The sequence below is a fragment of the Hippopotamus amphibius genome, chromosome 17 (assembly GCF_030028045.1).
Source record: "Hippopotamus amphibius kiboko isolate mHipAmp2 chromosome 17, mHipAmp2.hap2, whole genome shotgun sequence".
In the NCBI taxonomy this organism is placed as follows: Eukaryota; Metazoa; Chordata; class Mammalia; order Artiodactyla; family Hippopotamidae; genus Hippopotamus; species Hippopotamus amphibius.
In genome coordinates, this window is record NC_080202.1 from 52,426,258 (window position 1) to 52,446,031 (window position 19,774).

At 65.5% G+C, this 19,774-nt stretch overlaps 1 protein-coding gene across 6 annotated transcripts in view; it reads right to left on the reverse strand.

The window, feature by feature from the left end:
* Positions 1–19,774, reverse strand: part of BAHCC1 (BAH domain and coiled-coil containing 1) — a 60,077-nt gene that overhangs the window by 15,672 nt on the left and 24,631 nt on the right. For 3 of the 6 annotated variants that reach the window (XM_057715849.1, XM_057715852.1, XM_057715851.1), the window contains 8 exons: positions 10,364–10,486; positions 5,318–7,063; positions 4,912–5,020; positions 4,389–4,597; positions 4,078–4,236; positions 3,632–3,834; positions 3,128–3,458; positions 1,201–2,040 (listed from right to left, as the gene is read on the reverse strand). In XM_057715849.1, coding sequence (XP_057571832.1) covers positions 1,201–2,040; positions 3,128–3,458; positions 3,632–3,834; positions 4,078–4,236; positions 4,389–4,597; positions 4,912–5,020; positions 5,318–7,063; positions 10,364–10,486 — 3,720 coding nt within the window. The remainder of the gene's footprint in view (positions 1–1,200; positions 2,041–3,127; positions 3,459–3,631; positions 3,835–4,077; positions 4,237–4,388; positions 4,598–4,911; positions 5,021–5,317; positions 7,064–10,363; positions 10,487–19,774) is intronic. The other 3 variants (XM_057715850.1, XM_057715853.1, XM_057715854.1) reach the window with 3 other exon arrangements.

A 19,774-nucleotide genomic window follows, 5' to 3' on the forward strand; every position in this document is an offset into this window, starting at 1 on the left:
GCTGCCACGCCCACCGTGGGACACACGTGGTCTACACGTGAGTATCGCTCAATGAATGGGCACGGCTCCAGCAGGCACTCACACGCACAGCCGGCTGGCCACACACACGGCGCCTGGCCTCCGCGCAGTGCACCCTCACGCCAGCCACACTCACACGGGCGGCGGGCAGCACAGGCCCTGCGGGGGCAGACCCGCCTCAGTCTGGAGCTCCAGGCGAGGCCCTCCCGGGGTCCTGACCGGCCAGGGCTTCCCGGCTTACTCTCCTCAGCACGGGGGCGGCCCCTCTGGTCAGACAGGAGAGGCGTGACCCAGAGGCCTTCGGGGAAATTAACTTTACGAGAACCTTCGCTCATCTCCACGCAGCACAAGAAGTGCTGGCAGCTGGCAGTGGAGAGCTTCGCGTGGTGAGAAAACGAGCGGGCCAGTCGAGGGCGCCACTGGGTTCTCTCTATAAATGTCAACGGGGCACAAAGCCTGGCTGGGGGTGCTCCCCCCACCGCAAGGGGTTCCAGCAGGGGGGGGCCCTGGGCAGGGTCCTTGAGGGCTAGAGAGGCCTAAGCAGAGGCCTGGCTCTCAGGCTCTGGTCCGAGTCAGGGCAGCACCAGCCCCCCGGGGCCCTTGGATGGGGTGTATGGAGCCTAGAAGCATCTTGTCCTAGAGGCCAGCCCTGGGGCCTGGTGTGGCTGACGGGGCTGTGGGGATGCCACCTCCCCGGGGCCTGGGAGGCGAGGGCCGCCTGGACCCCATGCAGGCCAGGTCTGGGAGCTACAGAACCCAAGGTGGTGAAAGCGTGCAGAGAGCGCACCACCTTTCCTCCCAGCTTCCTGGCTGGGAGGCTGCAGTTTCGCGACCGGCCACCCCCCCACCCCGTGGGCTCTGGCATCCTTGTGTGTAGAACGGGCACAATCTCGCGCCCCCTCAGGGCATCGCGAATATCCACAGCAACACGCGTGCTGCCTGGAGGCCCTCCTGACACCATCATCAGGGCAGGCTTAGTCCTGGCCCGGAGGCCCCGTCCCCATGGCCCAACCTGCAGCCAGGGCTGGGGGTGATCCTGTGTGGGCACACCTGCCTGGTTTCTTGGTGAGGGGCCACAGTGGGGGGACAACTGAGCAGGCCTGAAGGCCACTGTCTGGCCGGCAGACCCTGAGCTGGTGCCCGAGGGTCCAGCTCTGGGGGCTCCGGAGGGATGGGGCTCACCTTGCAGGGCTGGCTCAGTCCTCTGCTGCTGGATCTCCAGGTCGGCCAGCTCGCTGAGCAGGGCGATTCCGTGAATCCCTGAGCTACGGGGGAGGGGGGCTGTGCTGGGTGGCCCAGGGACAGCGGGGGGCTGAGGGTCCAGTGGGCTGACGCCAGGCAGATCCCCCAGGTTGATGGTGGCTGCCACTAGGGCGTCCAGACCCGGCAGCTCCCTGGGTGGCTGGCTGTGGTTGGGAGTCAAGCCCCAGTCCTCCTCCTCGTCCTCCTCCTCCTCCTCCAGCTCTGCCTCCTCGAACTCCACCGCTGCCTCTGCCTCTGCAGGGGCCTGCTGCTTGCCCGGCTCGGCCTGACCCAGGGCACCCAGGCTCCTAGCCTGCTGCTCCACGGCCTGGGGGCCGGCCCCCAACGCGGGCCCCTGTTCTCCCTCCTCCCGTTCCTCCTCCATGGTCCTCTCCTCTTGGGCCCCTCCCTGAGTAGAATCAGCCTGGCCAGTGGCCTCAGGGCCCCCTCCCTTGAGGAGAGCCCCGCACCGCAGTTCTTGCAGCCCTTCCAGTGGGCTGGGGTCTGCTGCCTTCCCTGGGGGTCCCCGCTCGGCAGGGTGGGGGGTGGCGGCAAGGTCCTGGGTGGCCTTCCTGGCCCCTGAGGGCAGCCCAGTCTCCTCCAGGTTCTGGGGGCGGTGTGAGCGCAGCTCCCCGGGCGGGAACGTTCTGGCCAGCTCAGGCTGGGCCCCCGGGGGGGCGGTTTGCATAGTTTCGGGGTCCAAGAGGTCAGATGAGTGCACACTGCGGGGCAGGGAGAAGCCCGAGCCGGCTGCGTGGCACGTGTATCCAGGAGGCAGGTCTGCAAAAGAGGGGCGCTGTCACGAGAGACCAGCTGGGGGTGAGGGTGGCCTCAGACCCACACCTGGGGGGCAGGGTCCCCAGCCAACCCTCCGCCTGTGAAACGTGTGGGCAGGAATGGGGACATGGTATGTTGAGGGGGGCAGCAGGGGAGCCCTGGGTGCAGGAGGGGAAGCCCCCAGGCCCCCCTCCTTGGCCAGGACAGCTGTGAACTCCTCCTCCTGTCCCAGTCTCAGGGGTCCATGGGGGTCCTCAGAGGCCATCTCCGGCATGTATGGGGTGGCTAACCAGAAAAGGGGGATTTTAAAACAAGATACTTGAATCAGGGCTTTCCCTGAACCAGAACGAGCTGGCAGGCTGTCGGAGGCATTACGCCCCATTAACTACAATAAAAAAAAAAAAAAAAAAAAAAAAAAAAAGAAGAAAAAAAAAAGAAAGAAAGCAAAAAAAGTCTTTAAAAAAAAACAAAAAACCTTGGCTGGCTCAGCCTCCTTATTGTGGAACTGGGACGGATTTTATGTTCGCCACATGGGCTTCCAGTGTAAACTCTCAGCCTAATTCAGAGAGATTCAAATAGCTGTGGGGGAGCTGGCGGGCGGCAGGCGGGAAGACGGCTGCAGAGGCCGAGGCCGGGCCTGGACCCTCCACCGCAGGCTGCCTCTTCTTGCCTCGGGCCCAAGCGGCGGCATCTTGAGCCCTGAGTGACGGTGAGCTCCCCTGCACAGCGTCGTGGCTGCTGCCCCGTGGTCCTGCTACTGTCCCCGGCAGGCCAGGCGCTTTCTCATCCACAAGGCCACACTGCCAGCTGGCTGGGCCTGACCGTCATCTTGCCCCATCTGCCAGGGGCGGGGACCCTGAGTGTCTCCCCTGAGGGTCCCCCAGAAAGACTGTGGAGAGGGAGGAAGAGAAAGAGCAGGGGGACAGGCGATCTTGCCCCAGGCCCTATCGGGGCACTGGGTAGGTAAGGACACCCCTGCAGGTACCAAGCCAGGCAGCCCTGCCCCCCATTCAGCTCTGCCCAACAGGCAGGTGACAGGCCTGAGTGGAGGGGGGCAGGCCAAGGCCAGCCCGGTGCCGCCCACTCTCACCTGGTTCCAACGTGTTGAGGTCGGCTCCGGGCCGCTGGCCCTCCCCACTCTTGTCCTTGGTGCTGGGCAGCTTGGAGCCTGGCCCGGGGCTGCCAGCGGGGCAGACGGATAAAGTGCACGGGGCGCCAGGATGCGGCGGTGGTGTAGGGCAGCTGGCGGGGGGCTTTGGGGCGGGAGAGTGGCAGCAGGGTGACAGCTTGGCAGGGCCTGCGGTGGCGGGTGAGGGGGTGCCCTTGGCCGTGGGGGTTAAGGCAACTGGCTTGTGGGTGGACTTCAAGGCCTTCTCCTGGGTGGGCTCCTCCAGCTCCAGGTGGTGGTCCTCAGGCTTCTGCTGTCGGGGTGGGGCAGAGGCTCAGACTGGCTGGTCCCCCCGCTCAGGGCATCACGGTGCGGGGCAGGGGTCGGGGGAGCGCGCAGCGGGGACCCGGGCGAGGCCAGGATGCAGCAGAGAGGGAGCCGGGGGTGCCCTGGGTCCCGGCTGGGTGCGGCCGAGGGGGCAGGTACCTGGAACTGGGTGGCCCGCTGCAGCTCCAGGGCCTGAGTGGCCCGCTGCTGCTGCTGCTGCTGCTGCAGCGCATAGAGCTCCTGCTGCCGCAGGAACTGGGACCGCGAGTAGACGGGGAGCTGGCCCGGGTGCTGCATGTGGGAGGCAGGGCCCCGGCCCCCGTACATGGGGGGCCACAGCGAAGCCTGGTCCATGACATCAGCTGTGGGCAGGGCCAGAGGAGTCGTCAGCCCCCGTGGGGACAGGGCCCTGGGCTACATCCCAGCCACCGAGCTGGCCTCCTCCAGCCCTCACCTCCCGCTCGTCTGCCTCACACCTGCCTCCCAGGCCCTGGGCAGGTGCCTGCCTTGCTGGCACTTCCCCAACCCCCATGGGGGCTGCTCCCTTCCTCAGACCCGCTTCTGACCCCCCCACATGCAAACAGCCTGGCCCGGGAGGCCCTTACCAAGCGCATGGGGGGCGGTGTGGGGCGTGGGCTCAGAGGGCAGGATGACTAGCTGTGTGGGGGCGTCCTGGGAGAGGGGGAAGACGGGGGGCATGGAGCCGGGCACAGACGCAGGGAAGCCAGGGGGCAGGTTCTGGTGCAGGGCAGGGTGCCCGAGGCCTGGGGAGACAGGGTGCTGAGGTCAGGCAGTGCGGGGCAGGAAGCAGGGCCCCAGGCCGAGGGCTGTCAGCCCCAGGCCAGCACTGACCACCACGCCCAGCCAGGGCTCTCGTCCTGCCCTGTGCCCCCCTACCTGCCCTCAGAGCACTGACCGTAGGAATGTCCCCCCATCCACAAGGAGGGGCTGCGGGTTCGGGGCAGCCAGGGGGGGTGGGCAGGGTGCGGATGGGGGGCCGGGTCCCCGCCCAGCTGGCTGGTCTGCAGGGAGGAGCCCCCAGCGATCACGAGGTGGGGGGCCAGGTCTCCGGGGCAGCCGCCTGACGGGTGGATCCGGGCGAACTCCACGAGGTCCTTGCTGTCCCTGCATAGCATGGGGGTGGGTGGGAGCTCAGCACAGCTGCCACCCCCGGCCCAGCTCCTCTATCCCACCCCTCGGGGTCACGCTCAGCACCCGGGGCGTCTGTCCCAGCAGCGGTCCCCCAGCGGAGGGGGACTTGGCAGAACTCCCTCCACCACGGGCAGAAACCCCAGCACAGCCTGGGGTGGGTGCACAGCCGTGCCTGAGACAGGCCACAAAACCTGACATCGTGGCCACTTAATCCCATGTGGCACCATCAGGTGAGCCCAGGGGGCGCAGCCCGGCCCCCACCCTGAAGGCCACAGCCCAGTTCTTACTGCAGTAGCAGTTCGCGGCCGGCGAGCCCCAGGCGGTCCTCAGACAGGCGCACCCTTTCTTCCTCAGCCTCCAGGTCCAGTGCGTGGGCGGAGCGGGGCCCACCGCCAGCTGCACGGGTTGGAGACGGGAGAAGGGGCGGGGGTTGGGGTGGCCGGGGAGCCAGCAGCTAAAGCAGGAACCCCACTTCGAGCCAGGGGCACGGGCAAGCTGAGAGAGGGTCTCCTGCCCTGTGGGCCTCACAGGGAAGGGGCAGGGCAGGGCAGCCGCGGGAGGGACGGCTGACGTGGGGAGGCGATGGGCATGAAAGCCCAGGGCCCACCCCTGGGGGCCTCAGGTGCGTGGAAGGCAGGTCAGCAACCACCCCCGCTCCCCGCCCCCACCTCCCCCTCGGTGGAGGAGCCATACCTTTGAAGGCGGGGACTGCCCGGCCCGGCCGCCCTGCGTTGGCACCGTAGGCCGACTCTGACCGGCTCACCGTGTCCTTCTGCCGGGCCAAGGCCACCGCGATGCCCACAGGCGGCTGCCGCACCTCCCCATCGCCATGCGGGACGTCGTGCTCCCGGCTTCGGGCACAGTCGGGCCTCTCCACCTCGCCGGGGGCCTGCGCTGTGCCCTTGGAGGCCAGGAACTTCCCGTCCTGCTGGGCGCAGCTGGCCTTCAGGCCCCCCAGGCCCACGAAGGGCACCTTCTGGCCGACCACCAGTGCTTGGTTGCTGTACTTGAGCAGGTTCTTCATGGCCGAGACCTCGTCGGGCGGGGTGGGCAGGTCCTGCGGCCGGAGGGCAGCCTGCTGCAAGGTGCCGCCGAAGGGATCCAGGTAGGCGCTAGCCTTGCGCTCCTCGCTAATGGCCATGGCGGCCCCCTGGCCCGACTGGACGCTCCACGGGGGCGGGGGCGGCCCGCCGTAGCCCAGAGACGCCAGCTCCAGGGACTTGCGCCTGGCCTCGGCCCCGCCGGCCCCTGGCTCTACCTCGGGGGCTGCCGAGTGCTGCTGATGCCGGACGCGAGCCACCTTCTGGGCCCCGGGGGCACCCACAGGGGGCTCCTTGCTGGCAGTCTTGTCTAAAGTGCAGCAGGCCTGGGTGACTTTCCCGCCCAGCGGGTCCTGGTGACTTGGCCGGGCACAGTCCTGGGAGGGGGCGGACAACTCGAAGTAGCCGCTTTTGTCCAGACCTGCTTTGGAGAGCCCCGGGAAGGCGGCCTCAGGGCCTGCGCTGTCCAGGTACTCCAGGCCCTTCAGCCGGGGGTTGAGGGACGCCTCGAAGCTCCCGGGCCGCCGCTCGCCCTTGCCCTCGGCCTTCAGGTGGGCATAGGAGACCCGATAAGGCGCAGCGTGGTCAGGCACTGCAGCCGCATCCAGGTGCCGGTCCTTGCCCTCACTCGCCATGGCACAGGTCTCAGCCGCCTGGAAGGGGCGGCTCTTGTCAGCCAGGTGTCCCACGGAAGGCACGAAGGTGGGCCCGCTGGCCTTCAGGTCCCGGGGGACTTTGTCCTGCAGGGGGCAGAGCCCTTCCGGGCCCCCGTGCAGCTGCAGGCAGGGGAAGGAGCCGGCGCCGGTGCTGAGGGACGGGGGCGGCCCAGCAGGCAGGCCCGACGGCACCGTGTAGGACACGGCGTGGTGCAGCATCTGCCTCCGCTCCAGGCACTCGCTGAAGGCCGGCCCAGGCTCCGCGGGGCCCGCTGCCTCCTTGGTGCAGCGTCCAGAGGCCGGCACACCCACACCCGGCCGCCCCAGCACCCCCCCCGCACAGCTGGCCAGCGCGGACCTGCCCAGCTCACCGTCGAGCACCTTGGTGTTGAGAAGGCAGGAGGCCAGGTGCTTGGGGCGGCCCTCGCAGGCACCCCGGGCCACGCCACCCTCCTTGCAGTGTGCGTCCCCCGGCACCGGCAGCACCAGCTTGTGCCGCCCCCGGCCAACATCCTCCTCCGCCACCGGCCGCTCCTTGCCCTCGGCCGCCTTGCCGGCTTTCTCTTTGCCCATGAGGAAGCGGTCGAACTCCTTGGCACCCTTCTGCAGGTGGCCAGCCTCGCCCCGGTCCCGGCTGCAGGAGCCGATGGGGTGGCCGGGGGCAGCCCGGGCCACGCTGGGGAAGTTGTGGTTGGCGGGCAGGAGCGCGGGCTGGGGGGGCAGGTTGCGCAGGTAGAAGTTATCTGCGTGCCAAGAGAGCGGAGGTCAACAGGAAGCCTGCAGCAGGGGCTGGAGGGCTCAGTGTCCCCAAGACACTGCTCCAGGTGCCTCCCCACCTCCAGCTGACACCGACCCACTGGTACTTTCTGAGGAAGATTTATAATTACAAAATACATGCAACGTAAACGTCACCACTTTAACGTGTGCCGTTCGGTGGCAGTTAGTATGTTTGTGTTACGCAGCCTTCATCACTGCCTATCTCCAGAATTTTTCATCATCCCAATCTAAAGCGCTGTCCCCGTTAAATACTGACTCCCTGTGCCCCAGAGGTTTTGACGTATGTTCAGCCCCTAGGAGATGGGAGCTGCAAAAGCCCAGCCCCCCACCCCCCCGCCCTGTGCCCAGCTGTACCCATGGGGATTAGCAGAGGGAGGGCAGGAGCGGGCGGCAGTGTGCCCTTACCAGAGCCAGGGAGTGAGGTCTGGGGCCACAGGCATCTCCCCAAACCCCACACGGTGCTGGGGGACTATAAACTGGCCAGATCTTTACAAACAGCCATCGGAAACAAAAGCTAAGAAGGCTGTGAGGTCATAGCTGGGGGATGGCTAAGTGGACACCACGTAGTGTCATGTGGCCACTTCATAGCTCAGGATGTCCAGCCATGTGGAGAGTTGTCTGAGAGGCCCCTGCAAGCAGGACCATGTACTGTGGACAGCAAAGTGGACAACATTTAGTAGCCCCTTGTAAGCGCTGAGACCCCCAGGAGGAAGTGAGGCCCAGGGCAGATATGTGTCTCAGGATGGGCCGGGTGTGAAGGACCCGGCCCATCTACCTTCTGAATACCCTGGGAAGCCCCCAGCCCTCCTATACGGTAACAGTGGATGTCTCAGCCTAGAGGTCTAGGGTGATGATTTAAAGAAGGAAGAAAGAAGAATGGTCCCAGATGGCCATCCCACCTAGTCCACTATGGGCTCCCAATGTCTCTGCAGGTCTGGGCCCATCCAGCTTGGGTGGGTGGTAGGTGTACCCCCAGCTCCCTGCGCCGGGCCATGACTTGCTGCCCAGCCTGGGCCCTCAACTCTACCTGGGTCCCCTGCCAGCCCTGGGGACACCCACTGCTCCCTAAGCTGGGGCTGGTTTACCGTCTCTGGGGACCTTGTGGGCCCGACCCTGTGTCTACACCCACCTGGGGTGGCAGCCAGGCAGCCTAGATGGCCTGGAGCCAGAACAAAAGAAACATTTGGAACTTGTAAAACTGTCCTCAGTCCTGTAAATTCCTTGTCAATTTCCTGCTAATTAAAGCAAGGGGGAAGAGGGTAGCCTGGGCTAAACCTAATTAGCTCAATTTCCAAAACCAAAGTGTTCTTGGGTGGGGCTCCACCACAACACGGAAAGCCTGAGGCCGCCAGCGCTCCTGGAAGCCCCTGGCCCACACCCTGGAGGGGGTCCCTAGCTCTGGGTCGGATTGCTGGGGCTGGGACCACCTGTCTGCTCCTGACAAGCACTGTCAAAACAGCAGCCCATGCCGGGGCTGATGTGGAAGTTCAGGGGACTCAGCCTGAGGCCTGTGGGGGAGCTGTCCTCTGGGCAGCAGAGCACCTGGCCTCCAACTCCGAGGAGCCTTAGTTCCCTGGGAGTGTCCAGTGTCTGTCCATACCCATGATGGGGCTGGGGAGCTTTCCCGGCCCTGCCTGCAGGCAGGGTCTCATGTGCATCCATCCCAGCTGGCGAGCCCTGGGCTGGGCCAAGGCCAAGGCCAACTACAGCCTCAGCTACCCTGCCTGGACAAAGATGCAAGATGGGCTCCAGGACACAGACACGCTGAGGTCACGGAGTGGGAGGCTGTGGGGGAAGGGGCTGGGGACGTGGTGGGAGGACAGGAGGGCTGGTCGTAGACCCACCCCAACCTGCCTCACGGGGTCCCCTCTCTGGGGTCCCCTTCCTTCCGTGAGACCCTTCAGGGTTCTCTTCTGCTTAGCTGATGCCACCTGAAGCCTGCCAGGTGCTTTGCGGGCCCCTCCTCTGCCCGCACTCAGAGCCCCGATCTCGGGGCTGCTTGGGCTGCATTTGTCCTTAGCCGCCCTCCTCACGTGGCTGGCCCTCTCCTTGGGCTGGATCAACCTCTCAGCCCACTCCTCTGGCAAGGACCCCCACCATGAATGTCCAGCCACCCCCTGGGAAGGCAGGCCCCCCAGTCCCTCTGCATGGAAGCTGAACTCACCCATTCCCTCTGAACTGCTCCTCTGCAGGTGTGCCCCCTCCTACAGCCTGGACCATAAATGGGGGTCATCTGGGACCCCCCTGACCCTCATGCCCCTTTCAGGCCTCCCATGGGATCCCGTGTCTCCATTCAAGTCCATATCATTTGTCATCTAAACACAGTAACTAACCCAAACATCTCCCTGCCCCAGCCTCTTGGGCATCCCTCTGGAAGATCTTTTTAAAGTGCAAATGAGATTCCACCCCACGGAAGAAAAAGCCTGGAGACAGGGCACCAAGGCCTCAGGCCACTCCCCACACCTGTCTCATCCCCACGTGGATACATCTCCCACAGGCTCCTTGAGGCTGGAGCTTTGCACGCACGTGTGTGTGCACACGTGCGTGCACGTGCACGTGTCTGCTGGGGGGGGGGGGCGCAGCACACCCTCCTCACAGGACGCCCTCCCCACGGCGCCACCAACTCCGCCTTCTTATCCGCAAAGCCCCAACCTCAGCATCCCCTCTCTAGCGACACCTCCTGCCAACAGGGTAGGAGACTCTTCTCTGTCTGCTGGGGCACCCTATTGCTCCCCCTTCCCGGCCACCCCCCCCCCCCCCCCCGTCTGACCTCAGGCCCTGGTGTGGGGTAGGGCCTGGGCCTCATGCTGCCTAGCTTGGTAAGGCAGGAAGTACAGGCTTCTGGGGGCCTCCCCTACCCCCACCTGATGCCCCTGGGACCCCTGAGCTGCGGGGGCGGGGGGGGGCGGGGATGCTATAGGGCAAGGCCAGGGAGCTGGGTGCTGAGGGAGCTGGGTGCCACCCCCTCAGGGCTGTGATTGTTTGAGGTGCTTCCACGTGAGCCACGAGAGCTCGGGGAGCAGGGCTGTGTTTTCAGTGTGCTCCCGGGGCCCCCGCAGTTTAAATTCTCCAGGGGCCTGAGAAGCAGGCCCACCCTCCTCCAGCCCCTATCCCTGCTGTGGCCTAAGACCTGGAGAGGAAGGTTCACCCAAGCTGGCCACCTTTACCTGGCACCCCAGAAGCCCCCAGCCCTGCCCTCCACCCCTCCCGGATGACCTGTGCCCCAGGCCCCATGCGATCCCTCACAGCCCCACACCGGCACTTGCCTTTTTGGGTTCCATAGAAACGATGTTGCCCATAGAGAACATTGCTGTTTCCATGGTGATCCAAGTGGCTCATGGGTAGGAAGGTGGATGCCAGACTCCCCGAAAATCTGGGGTACCCTGGAGCTACAGAAGCAAGGAGACCGCTGCAGAGGCACCTCCAGGCCCCAGGCTCGCACCCGCCCTGACCCCAGGGAGGCAAGAAGCCGGCGGGTGGCCCAGGAGCGACGCCCCGCGGAGCCCGGCACGCAGCCCGCCGGTGGGAAATCAACCCATCAATACATCATATTAACTCTGACTCGACTAATACCATCCCTCCGGTGTGGCACAAATTGAATTGCTGATGGGCTGGGGAGAGAGGGGAGGATGGAGGAGGGAGCCTTTGATTTCACTCCCAGCAGCACTTAGCAGTGTGGGAGCTTCGAGGCAGGGCAACAAAAGGGGCTCTGGAGAGGCGTCTTGGGAGGAGGGAGATGTGGTGGTCAGGCACAGTGGACGGAGGCCCTTGCAGCCCTGGCTGAGCTTCCGGCCAGGAGAGGCAGGGCTGGACACCACCTTGGCCTGCACCATCCACAGCCTCCAGGCGAACAAGCAGCTCTGGGGTCAGTGACCCACACCCTGGGGCTGACTTAGTCGGGTGTGGCAGGCTTCTGCCTTGCTGGAGGCCGCAGGCACGGGGCTCTCCACCAGCCGGGTCTCCTTCGTGCTCTGAAATCTGCAAAAGGAGCTGGTGCCCAGCCGTGGCGGCATCGCCCCCAGGAGAGGTCCCTGCGTCGGTCCGCAGGCTGAGACCCTCCCTGGAGCCTCTGAGTCATGTCAAGCAGGCTCCTCTCTGTCCCTCTGAGAGGCCTGGACTGTCCTGCTGGCCTGGGCCTGCCCAGCACAGGAACACCAGCCACACCCTGGACCTCGCTCTGGCCATGTGGGCCACGCCCCCTGCCCGCTAGAAGGGATGAAGGCAGACAGAACTCACACTTGGCCGGGGAGGCCCATCCAAGCGCTGGCGCCCTGGCCAGGCACAGGCAGGGGAGGCATGCCTGCTGGATGCCCGGAGCTACCAGCCCCCTGGAATGTGGCCCTTCACAGCTGGTCCTCGCCCACGGGCCCAGCAGTGAGGGGGCAGGGGCGGGTGCAGGGCCTGCAGCTGGGACGGCTGAGTCGGCTGGGCTGGGGTGGGCAGGGCACTGTCCTACTCATGCTTTGAGCTAACGCTCTGGACATCTTCCCCACGGAAAATGAGTCCCAGAGGAGTTTCTCTAGGGGACCCCATGATTGTTCCAAGTGTGACCGGCTGCTGGGAGTGACTTTTCACCTGACTTCCTGGCTGTGACGAGGGAGTAGGAACCCCGGGGTCTCCCCAGGGAGCGGCGGCCCCAGGGACAGGGAGAGGGAGGGCTGGCACGGGGCCCCGAGGCAGTAGTCCCCGAGGGGAGGCCGGCGGGTCCCAGGGTGAGTGTTTGAACAAGGTCATAGCTGTGCCTTGAAGCAAGGGAGCTGTGGGCCCCACGCCAGGGGAGCAGGGGTGCCAGGGCTTGGGTGACCCTCCCCAGGGCGTCATGACGAAGTTACAGAGGACGAGCCTGGAAGCAGGGAGCTCCGTGTGTTCCTGCTCACTGATGGTTTTCCAGACTCCTTTCAGGACAGAAGCCCTTTGCTGTCTCAGTGGAACTCCTTGTGGCAACTCAAGCCACACGCTCCACAGAACACACGAGCCAAAGAGCTTTCCAGAAGGGGAGGCTTGGAGCCACAGGACAGGCCTCCAGGCCCCCAGGTCCTCAGAGGCCCTGAGACCGGCCTGCCCGGATGCTGAAGCTGTTGAGATGGAGGGTGGCGGCGGCTCTTTCTCAGAGCTGGGGGCGTCTGTGGTGCCTGGGGGCAGCCCTGGAGCTCACTGTGAGTGCGGGGCCCCAGGAGGCCCCGTGGCAGGCCTGAGGCCGAGGGGGAGCTCCGCCAGTGTGGGCGGGGCTGTGGAACCCGGCTCAGAGCGGGGGACGGACGAGGAGCCGCAGGCGCAGAACTCAGACTGGGAACTGGACAGGCATCAAACAGGGATGCCCCGGGTCCCCCAGGATCAAGGCCCCCAGCCCTGACGGCGCACCCTGCCCTCTGACCCCGGCGGCCCCCTCGGCAGTAGCCACCATTCCGCCCCTAACGACGCAGTATGGTGTCCTCTGGCCCAGGGGGTCTGAGGTCAAGCTGTGGCACACTCTCCCCAAGAGGTGCTCCAGGCAGAACACTGCCCACACCAGCCCCGCTCGGAGGCCCTCCGTGAGCACGCGCGTCGTGAAGGCTCTGAGAAGTCCCCAGACGTCTCCCCACCGGGGGCTCACATCCCAGGCCCGTCTGAGGACACGGGGAAGGTGCCCACCGCCCCCCGGGCCTGTCCCCCCGCAGCCCCCTCCTGCTGAGGGCACGGCTGAGGTTCGGGGAGCCTGGCTAACTGGCCTGGTTTGTGTGCGGAGACACATCTGGAGCAGATGTTTCCTAGATTAAACGCAGCTCCTGGAAGACTTGACAAAAGCAGAGAGCTGGACGGAGGTGGGGGCGGGCCGGGGCAGGGGGGCAGAGGCCTGTGTGTGTAGTGTGGGGGAGCGGTTAAACCACCACAGCTGTCCCCCTTTAATTGGCTGCTGTTAAATGTTTTACGGGGCCTCGTTTTGGTAAACAGAAGTCTGTAAATTCTTCCTTCCCAGGCGCTGTTTCCCAGGCACAGACCCCCCTGTGACCCCTCGGGAGGTCTGGGCCTCCCGCCCACCCGCCCTCGGGGGAGCAGGCATTCGGCTGGCCGAGCCGTGGGCTCCTTCCGGCCGCACCCTCTGGGGAGAGCGGGAGGGCGATGGCCATGCACGTCCCTCCACTCCTGACCCCGAGCTGCTGGCCAGGGATCAGGGCACAGAAAGCTGCCAGGGGCCCCTCCACCATCTCCAGCCTGCCAGAAGCCCCACCCTATGGGACCCCAGAAGGGGAATTAGGGCTGGGGAGGAAGGCGGGAGCAGACGGGGGAGACGGAAGAAGAAACGGGGGGCGTGGGCCAGGGCTGAGTGGGGCAGCCGGGGTGAGGGTGAGGAAAGAGGCTGGTGGGTGGGCAGAGAGGGAGGAAGGGAAGAAGTCCTCCCAGCCCAGCCACAGAAAGGACCCTTTCTTTTCCCAACAAGACGGAACTCTCTGAACTGAAGAAGAAAATAAAAAATGATTTTTATGAATCAGAGCAGCTGTTCTGAGATCAGAAGCCAGAAGCCAGAAGCCAGGGCTGCTGAGGCTGGCCTGGGAGATGCCTGGTCCTCGAAGGGGCTTTGGCAGAGGAGCATGCGGCGGTGGTGGTGGGGCTCTGAAGAGGGCTCAGGGAGCAGGGGATGGGTGTCAGGACTCCTCAACCCTGCACTCCTCCAGGGATGGTGTGGTCCAGAACCCCCTCATTCCCAGGCCCTCACACCCCATGAGGTTGGGCTACTGTGATCACCCCAATCGACAGGTGAGCCCACACTATGTCCCTGGGCCCCTGCTGGCCTCGGGGCCCTGGAGGCCCCTGGTGAGCTCTGGGGAGAGGCCCTGGGCCTCAGGGAACACCTCACTGAAGATGCCCCCCATCCTGGCTCCATGCTCTGAGTTACCAGGAGACAACCCAATCCTGTGACATAAGTGGCGATGGAGGACAAAAGGTTGACGCCATCAGCACCTAGTGAGGTGCAATGAAGTGGAAGCAGTCTCGAGCTGGGCAGGGGCAGCACAAACCAGGTCCTTGGGCTGCCGGGACATCCAAGCCCCTCCTAGCATCCCCCAGCGCCTTTGCTGGCTACATCTGGGAAGGTCCGGGGTGCTGGTGGGAAGTGTGCTAAGTGTGCAGGAGGAGTTAGCGGGGAGCCTGCCCCTGGTGCAGGCTGCCCAGAGGGCAGGGTCTGAAGGACAGAAGGGTGAGAAGCAGGGTGGGGACACTTTACAGGGGAAATAGGTGAGGGGGGTCCTGGGGTGGGGGCTCCTCTTATCCCCCCTAGAGAAGGAGTGGGTGCCTGGGAAGACCCAAGGCTTGCTATAAGCGTCTCAGATGGAGGGGAAGGAGGGACAGCCTCAGCACCCCCACCTCCGCCCTCCTGTTCGGATGGGGACAGTCCCCACCCCACCTGCACCGCACTGCACCTCTCTGAGTTTTGCTGTAGAACTTTCCTAGCAGCCTGAGGTGCCCCCCAAGACCCCGTCTGCCCCAGGCCAGACCCCGAATCTCCTCCTCTTACCGAGGCTGGGGAGGTGGCAACCCTTCCCCACGGTCCTTGCAGGGTCCACCCTTCTGGGGGAAGATGCTGCTCTTGGGCCTCTCGGAAGGCTGGTTATGGTGGGAGTGCTCCTGGCCAGGTCCAGGGAGAGGGGTGTGTGGCCAGCCAACCAGAGGACCAGAATCCCCTGGGAGGGGGTCAGTGGACCTCCCATCGCAGGGTCCCTTGAGATCCCCACCCCCAGGCCCACAGAGCGCAGTGCAGACACTGCAGGCTTAGCAAACTCTTCCAGGGGCCTGATGCACAGGACTCCAATGACCCCTATGCCACCAGGCTCCCATCCTGGCTCCCCGCTGGATGCCCACACACCCGTGAGGGCAAAGCCTTCTGCCACCTTGACAAAGGCACTGCTACCTCCCTGGAGGCTTGAGCTGCTAGAAATTTCTCCCCACCACTGAGCCCTGAGCTGCAGCTGCGGGCTGCCAGCCGGGTTCTGGCATCAGGTGCCCAGGGCAGCTCCCCACAACATGACTGGCCGAGCCCCCAACCGCTGGGGCCAGGAAGCATCCTTTTACGCAACCAGCCATACTGGGCAGGCTCTGGGAAACCTGAGTTGGACCATCTCAACGACCCATCTCCTCCGGGTCAGGCCCACCCTCCAGGGCTCAGCAGACGGGAAAGCCCCTCTGGACAGAGCCCACCAGGCCACCCCATCCCCCACCCAGGTCCTGCCAGCCCTGACAGAGCCCACCCTTACTCTACCCACAACCATCCCCACAGACACCTCAGCAAACCGCCTTTGCTCCTGGGGCCCTGCACACTCCTATCATTTGGAATTCTGCCACATGTGCCAGGCTGGGGGCCCTGACCCAAAGCCCAACACTAACTGGGTGCTGGCTCCCTCCCATAGGACACCCCTCTCACTCAGGGTGTCAATGGGTTTCGACTGTGGTGCACAAGACTACAAAACAATAGTGACCACCCAGAATGCTGGGTTACGAAGGATTCTGAGGCTGCAACCACGCACAGCTTAGAAAGAGCAGCAGTTGACTAAGAAGGTCTGCCCTTGGTACAGGAGGGGCATTGGCAGCAAGTTGGGAGGACACGTGCCACCACCCCTACTCTAGCATCTGAAGGGGGTAACCTTGAAGCAGCCCCCTCCCCACGTCCTCCCTGTTCCTTGCCGAACAATGCAGCTCCTGTCCGTGAGCCCCTCAAGCTCATACTCAGCTCAGAACGCTTGGGTGTCCAGGCTGTGCTTCAAAGTGCAGTTCCCAGGACTGGCCACCCTGGGCTTTGTGGGGAGCAGCCGAGTGAGACCTCTTCTGGGGCCGAAGGCAGCTCTGGAAGCCGGGCCCCTCAGGGAGTGGCCAGACCTCGGTCTCCCACAGCTGGGGGCTGGGGCTGGGGCCTGAGGGGGGCACACGGTGATTCCTGTTCCACTACAACCCGTCAGAGTTCCACGCACACACACTGACCCCCCGTCGCCCCGGGTTTGGGCCTGGCAGCCTCGGTCCGTTCCCAGGCTGAGAGGCGTGGCTCAGAGCCGGGGGAAGGTGTCAGGCTCCTGCGGGCACCTCTGGAACAAAAGCAGTGGGCGGCCAGCCCAGGAGCCAGGCGGCTGTGGACAGTCCTGGGCTCCTGGCACGCGCTCCACAGGGAGGAGCCGGGCTCAGGCCGCACAGAGCAGAGAGGCAGGGCTCGGCAGTGGCCCCTCCAAGGGATCAGGGCCTACGGGCTGGGGAGGGCTGGGGCCCAGGGTTCGCGGCAGGACTAAAGCTGGGGAGGATAACAGAATCTCAGAGCTCGGAGCTGGGAACAAGCTGGCATGACATCTCAAACCCTCGCACACACCCCACCCAGCAGCTCTGACTGCCAGGGAGCTCGGCTGGAGGGAGCCCTAAGCCGCCCCTGCCCAGAACTCCTGCCCCGGGCTCCACACCCCGCTTTCTTGTGCACTCCAAGCAACCCCCACCCCGCCAACCCCAACCCCAAGGTGTCTAAGACATAGGGCCTGGGGCCACAGGAACAATACAAGCCAACCCCACACCCAGATGTGACACCAGGCCTCTCCCCAGCCCTGTGAGACCCAGGGCTGCCCACACACAGCCCTGCTGCACATGTCAACCCAGGAAGGCATCAAGGCCCCCGGGCCAGCAGTGGACAGTTGCTAGAGAGGACAGGCAAGGACAGACGGGTCCCCAGAGGCTGGGGCCCTGATGAGGAGGTGGGCTGAAGCAAGACAAAGTGAGGGCCAAGGTCACAGGGAGCGGGCAGGAGAGGCTGGCCATGCAAAGCCCTAAGAAGGCTCTGGAGGGGATCAGAGGTCCAGATGGGACAGGCCTCCTTCTGGCTACAATGAAGCTGGTGGGAGAGGGCCTGTCTGGCAGGGCAGCCCTGATCCCCACATCTGGATCTGGGGCGCTTGGGCCCTCCCCCCATGCTGTCCCCAGATCTCAGAGTAGCCAGCTGCCCCCACTGACCCCGCTCTCCCCTCCAGCACGGGAAGGCCAGGTGGGCAGGGTGAGGCTGCTGCTCAGATGTGGGGGCATCTTCACTGGGCTGGGGGGGTGATCGTCCGTGGTCCTGTGGGGTCAGATTCAGAGGCCATTTTGGCCACCAAGAAAACTGAAGCTAGGAGAAGGGGTTGGAGCCGCCCGGGGGAAAGGACCAGGTCCAGGGCAGGGACCTGCTTCAGAGAAGGGCAGGTGGAGGGCTCCTCTAGCCGGTGTCACCACACAGAGATGGTGACACTGGCTGGAAGCTTTGTCCCTCACACAGACATGCTCCCAGAAGCAGCCCTGGTGAGCCCTGAAGTCTCAGAGGGGACAGGGGGACAGAGGGACAGGTGGCAGGGCTCAGGGAAGCTGGGGGGCCGGGAACAGCAGGGAGTGCCCAGTGGCTCTTTGGTGCAGCCCCTGCCCCCACTGGGGGTCGGCGCAGCCCTGGATGGAGACGTGGCCGCCGGGGCGGGTGCAGCTCTGACAAAGAGGCCAGCCCGGCTAAGGGCCGGCGCTGGCACGTGTGCCCGCTGCCTCCAGAGGCTCCCCCTCCAGGTGGCACGAGAGACCATGAGTAGCCCAGGCAGTAGCAGCCCAGCAGCTCCAGCCCCCCTCCCTCCCCAGCTGAGCCCCCAGGAACAGAATCCCCTTTCATGGCCCTGTGGGTGGTCCCACCAGGCAGCCAGGGGTGGGGAAGAGAGGGAGGGGCCAGGGTTGCTGACAATAGGACCAGCTGTGCTGCACCCCACCCCCGCTAGGACCCACCCAGGGCAGGCTGGCTGGACACTGGCTCACCCCTGACTCGGGCCAGTTCCACCGCCCACCCCTACCCTAGGCCCCATTAGGAAAAGTCTAGTCTCCGGAGGGACCCCTCACTTGGGTGAACGTGGGGGGCCAAGAGGCCCAAGGGCTGGACGGACAAACTCTGCCCCAGGCCAGATGTTCTGGGACGGCTCCTCCAGCTCTGGGGTGCTTCTCCTGCACCCCAGCTGCTCCACCAGGGAAGCAGGAAGCCCTGGCCCCTGTTCTGGCGGTCGTCCCCCAGATGGTGGGTTGGGTCCACCCGCGGAGAGCTGGGGGGCCCTGCCTGGAGTGGAAAGGCACCTGGGCCCATCCCCCCTCCTGGCCGCCAGTGACATCCGCCCCATCCTGGCCTCCTTACCCTTAAGCTAAGAACCCCTTCAGGGGCCCACCCCTAACCAGCCCCAGACTGGAGAGGGGGTAGCAAGCTGGCTTTGCCGGGCACCTGTCTTTCCGCCCATCCTGGGGGCGGTGAAAGGACGAGGGTGAGGCCAGAGCTCTGAGCAGCCGGCCCAGGCAGCCCACCATGCCTGCCAGCCCCCGCTCTCCGGCCATGTCGCGTGCCCCCACCCACATCGCCCCCCTTTCCCCTGAACACACACGGCAGAGAAACAGGCCCCGGCACGCAGGGAGCCAGCTGGCACTCAGTCAAACTAGCAGCCAGGCACGCTGCCAGGGCAGCCAGCCAGCAAGCGCTGCCACTCGCCGGGCCCCGCCCGCCTGCCGGCCTTTACGCTGGGAGCTCACAGAGAGGCAGCCGCACCACGTGGCCTGTCGGAGCGAGGCTGCGGAGGGCGGAGGGCAGGGGAACCCCGTAGGAAGGGGATCCCAGGCGGGGCAGCGGAACCGAAGACAGAGAAGGGGAGACGGCGAGGGGGAGACCGAGGCACCGGCCTGGGAGGTGGTGTGGTCCCCAGGACAGACGCACTAGCTACCTGGCAGGTTGGGGTGCTCTCCTCCAGGGCGACTGCTCCCCTGCCCTCATCTCTAGCCCCAGATGGGCCCTGCTCCCCTCCCAGCCTGTGTTCCAGAGCCTGTGGGAGGGAGGAGAGGGCCGGATGCTGCGGGGTGGGCAGGGGATACGCACAGCGACCACGGGGGACCACCTCGACCGGACTAACGGTGGCTGCCCTGCCCCGGCCCAGCCACAGGTATGTGGGCGCGGCCAGGCTGGCTGCAGCAGTGGCCCCTGGTCGGGGTTGGGGTGGCAGAGCTCTGCATCGGGAGGCGTACATCCCCCTGCCCCTACTTGGGGACCTTACTGGGACCTTGTTCCAGGGGGTGGCTCAGAGGCCTCAACCACTTCCCCTTGTCCTGCATCTATCCATGTCTGCCCACTGAGCCCACCGCCCCAACACGCGTGCCCTCCCCCATGAGACTGTAGGCACATCCGGCCTGAGGAGGTGCTGGGGCTGTGGCACGGCTGCCCTGGCCGCCCTTGCCTTGAAGCATCTGCCTCCCCAGCGCACGGGACGGGTAGGGGTGGGAAAGGGGCTGGCACAGGCCAGGGTGCCACCCCCACACCGGTCCCACCCCACTGGGTGGTGGGAACTGTAACTGCCAGGTGGCTCTGGGGCTGCGGCTGTGGGTGGCGGGGTGCCCCGCAGGCTGTGAGCAACTCCGCCAAGGCAGCCGTTGGCCGGGGGAAGTGAGTGTCTGGAGGCCGTTGAGGGCGCTATCTGCAGGCTGCCTCCCAGAGGGGCAGGACAGGGGCACCTTCTCCCCGGGCCCCAGGGCAGGTGGCACTGCCCACAAACCGCCCTCCTTGCCAGCAAGGTCCCCAAGAGTGGGCCGGAGGGGCAGGGGGATGTACGCCTCCCGACGCAGAGCTCTGCCACCCCGACCCCGACCAGGGGCCACCGCTGCAGCCAGCCTGGCCGCACCCACACACCTGTGGCTGGGCC